This window comes from Papaver somniferum, chromosome 11 (genome assembly GCF_003573695.1).
Source record: "Papaver somniferum cultivar HN1 chromosome 11, ASM357369v1, whole genome shotgun sequence".
Lineage (NCBI taxonomy): Eukaryota > Viridiplantae > Streptophyta > Magnoliopsida > Ranunculales > Papaveraceae > Papaver > Papaver somniferum.
Genome location: NC_039368.1, coordinates 97818300 through 97821905, shown reverse-complemented (window position 1 = coordinate 97821905; position 3606 = coordinate 97818300). Strand labels below are relative to the sequence as shown.

The window sequence follows — 3606 nt, the reverse complement described above, 5'->3', positions numbered from 1 at the left end:
GAGACGTAGCGTAGTACCTGCCTAAAAGAGTACCTAGAGTCAAAACAGGACAAGTTGGTGACGATGACCTGACAGAGTAGAGGGAATCGTACTTTCAAGAGTCCAGTTTGGGTGTCAGTCCCTTTTTTGTTCCATACGAATTGAAAAGATTTTTCAAAAACAGTTCCAAGTAAGGTGTTATTTGTCTTTGTTGACGTAGGTAGGGACGATCCTCGGGCCTACGACATACCTGGGCCGATGGCGAGCACTTCAGAGACGGGAAGAACGCTAAGGAACCGCACAGTTACCAGCAACAGCATGCAGGAAGGAGTGACAGGGCCGAGACAAGAGAATGATCGACCACCACCACCTGAGAGACCTAGAGCAGCCGCGAGAGGTATGCCAACTGTGGAGGAGGAAGTCGACTTGGGAAGAGATGATGATCTCACACCATTGGAGCGGATTATCCCGGCCCAGAGGATGGACGATCAGATAGATGGGTTTACGGCATCAGACACGGAAGATGACGAGGAATCGCTTATCGTGCATGCCCAGAGGCGCAGAGCGAGGCAACAAGCCGAATATCAGGAGGCCCTAGGGCGAGAGCAAGAAAGGCTTAGGCAAGTACAGCTAGGCCGAGAAGCAGCTAGTGGAATCATCCCACCCCCATCTATTCAAATACCCCCTATACTACTAGTTCCACCGCCGTTGACAATAGCACAACCTCCGGCTCACTTGAGCCACCCAAATGGCCATTCCAGTCACGAGAGTACGGATCCAACACTACTCGCCATTCTTGAAGGAAAAAGGAGGCAAGAGGTGGCACTAAGAGAGCTGCAACAGAGGAACCTGGCACTGGAGTTTGAGAACTATCAGCTGCGGAACCAGAGGTCCAGGTCGAGGGGATCCTCCAGCCGAGGAAAATCGGGCAATCAAGGCCGATCAGGGCGATTACCACCAACAGCAGGACCGAGTAATCCTGGCCGATCAGGGAAACCCCCGATACCACCTCCCCGAGGGTATGGTCCACCAGAGAATTCATCAAATGAGGAAGAACGACCAGAAGAAATGAGAGGTCGTACAGCTCAACAGAGGCCAAGCTCAGGGAGTTAGAAGCAAAGATAAAGAAACTATGAGGAAATGGCGAGGAGGATAAGTTAGCCGAGATCATAAGCGAGGCCGAGAAAACCCCCTTCACCCAAAGGCTTGAGCAAATGACGTTCCCACCTAAGTGTACACTCCCTACATTTCCGTCTAGATTCGATGGGACGGGCGACGCGGTTGAACACATAAAAATGTATACTATGTCGCTAATCCAATGGAAGAATAATGAGGTGGTAATGTGTAAGTTCTTCCCGGCGAGTCTAAAGGGCGAGGCGAGGAACTAGTTTTATGCACTTTCACCATGGTCGATCGAAAGCTACGAGGATCTAATTGAAGCCTTCTTAGAAACTTACATGCATAATAGCAGACCTCGGCCCAGAGTCAATAGGTTGTTTACTCTGGCTCGAAGATTCAAGGATCCCCTCAGAGCGTTGACTGATCGGTAGAGAAAATTGTGCACAAAGATTGGGAAAGTACCAGTCTATCAACAGATTTTTGGATTCGAAAATGCGTTGGGAAGGTCGGACCCCATTTGGATAGCCATGTTTACTGAAAAACCGCAAACACTGAAAGAAATGCGGAAAATGCAAGAACATTACATAGCACTAGAAGAAATTCAAGAAGAAGCGAGAGGTAGGAGAGTATAAGAGGCTAGTGCGAAAACTAGGGAGACCCCAGGTGACGCCCCCAGACGGCCCGATAAGAGATCAGACCCACCACTACGAGGAATCGGGAAGAATGAGTGGGTATCAAGAGGGAAAAGGTCGAGACACGAGCCCAGATCCTACACCCCATTAAACGCACCATTGTAAGAAATTTTCAAAGAAGTTGAGAAGATGAACGACATCATCTACCCGGCATCAAGGGGGTACAGTTTGAAGAAACCAAGGACCACCCCGAGTACTGCCAGTACCATCAGTACAGAGGTCATTCCACCAATAACTGTCGAGAAGTGAAAGACATCATGCAACATCTCATCCGAGATGGATACCTGAGGCAGTTCGTCCGACAAGCACCCCAGACAACCACCGCGCCCGATGCACCTGTTCATCAGGTTCGAATCGGCAGATCAACTCAGTTTGTGAACACCATCTCACACTCAGCCACACAGGAGTATAATCTGAGTCCAGGAATCACCTCTAGAATCCACAAGAGGGACCATAATGGTAAAGAAATTTTCAGTGTAGCCAAGGCCCTGCCAATGGAACCTTGGATGATGCAACTTATTTCCTTCTCGGCCAAGGATGTCCCAATGAACGGTCAAGCCCATAGTTACCACTTGGTCATTACCTTGCTGATTGAAGAATGGGGAGTGAGAAGGATACTGGTAGACAGTGGGAGCTCGGTCGAGGTGCTTTTCTACGACACCTTCAGGAGAATGGAATTGTCAGATGACATTCTCGTTACCTTAACATATCGAATTTACGGCTTCAATGGGATCGTAACCATCCCAAAGGGCGAAGTAACTCTGAGAGTATCGGATGGGGGTGGATATCTGGATACTCTAACCACATTCTGCGTAGTCGACGTCGCCTCACCCTACGAAGCCATTATCGGAAGACCTTGGATCGCCGGTATTAAAGGGGTGGCATCGGCCTACCATCAAAGGATGAGATTTCCAACGTATAAAGGTATAGAAGAGGTCGTTGGCGACCCCAAGGAGGCCATGCAATGTATGCAAGTCGATATTCAAATAAATGAGGAACGACGAGCACGTCAACGAAGGGATAAAAACAAGGCCAAAGAAGCCAAGGCGGCAGAAGAGTTGGAAAAGGTTATCTCCCAGGCGGTCATGGCGTACGAAGCAAAGGAGCAAGAAACCTTATAGCAATTACAGGAATTGGCACCAGTAAGGGAGCCAAAACCAAATTTCTCGGTCGTAGGGCCCACCCGAGAGACCAACCTGGGAACTGAAGAAGAGCCGAGGATAGTAAGGATCGGGTCATTATTATCGGACGAACAGGTAAATCGACTCACAATGGTCTTACGGGAGAATATGGACGCTTTCGCATGGAACACGCCCGATATGGAGGGTATAGACTCGGAGATATGCTGCCATCATTTAGGGATCGACCCTAGTTTCAAACCTGTCCGACAAAAGATGAGGCGAGTCGCGCCAGAATTACAACCGGCAGTTGAGAAGGAGTTAAAGAAATTGCAAGAATCGGGAATAATTTGAAAATCTCAGTACCCGCAGTGGATATCTAACATGGTCGTAGTGCCAAATAAAAATGGAGGAGTCAAAATTTGTATTGACTTCAGCGACTTGAACAAAGCATGCCCGAAAGACAGGTTTCCTCTGTCGAGCATCGATCAGCTAGTGGAGTCGATAGTAGGATATGGGGCGATCACACTGATGGATGGATACTCGGGGTATAATCAGATCCTACTAGCCCCCGAGGATCAAGAACACACTTCTTTCTTCACACCAAGGGGCCTGTATTTTTACACCAAGATGTCGTCCGGGCTAAAGAATGCGGGCGCCACATATCAGAGGTTGGTAGGGGACATGTTCGAGGATAA

The 3606-nt window shown here is 48.8% G+C and overlaps 2 protein-coding genes across 2 annotated transcripts; both read left to right on the top strand.

Moving 5' to 3' along the window:
• The first annotated feature begins 237 nt into the window (after positions 1–237).
• On the top strand, positions 238–1092 carry LOC113324814 (serine/arginine-rich splicing factor SR45-like). The gene has a single exon (XM_026573105.1). It carries the CDS (start codon positions 238–240, stop codon positions 1090–1092), a length of 855 nt encoding a protein of 284 aa, XP_026428890.1.
• Positions 1093–2047: 955 nt separating this feature from the next.
• Positions 2048–2911, top strand: LOC113324813. Its single transcript, XM_026573104.1, has one exon. It carries the CDS (start codon positions 2048–2050, stop codon positions 2909–2911), a length of 864 nt encoding a protein of 287 aa, XP_026428889.1.
• The last annotated feature ends 695 nt before the right edge of the window (positions 2912–3606 follow it).

Bases quoted from the DNA above. Each gene is read 5' to 3' on its own strand.
- LOC113324814 (XM_026573105.1), top strand. From the start codon at position 238: ATGGCGAGCACTTCAGAGACGGGAAGAACGCTAAGGAACCGCACAGTT.
- LOC113324813 (XM_026573104.1), top strand. From the start codon at position 2,048: ATGCAACATCTCATCCGAGATGGATACCTGAGGCAGTTCGTCCGACAA.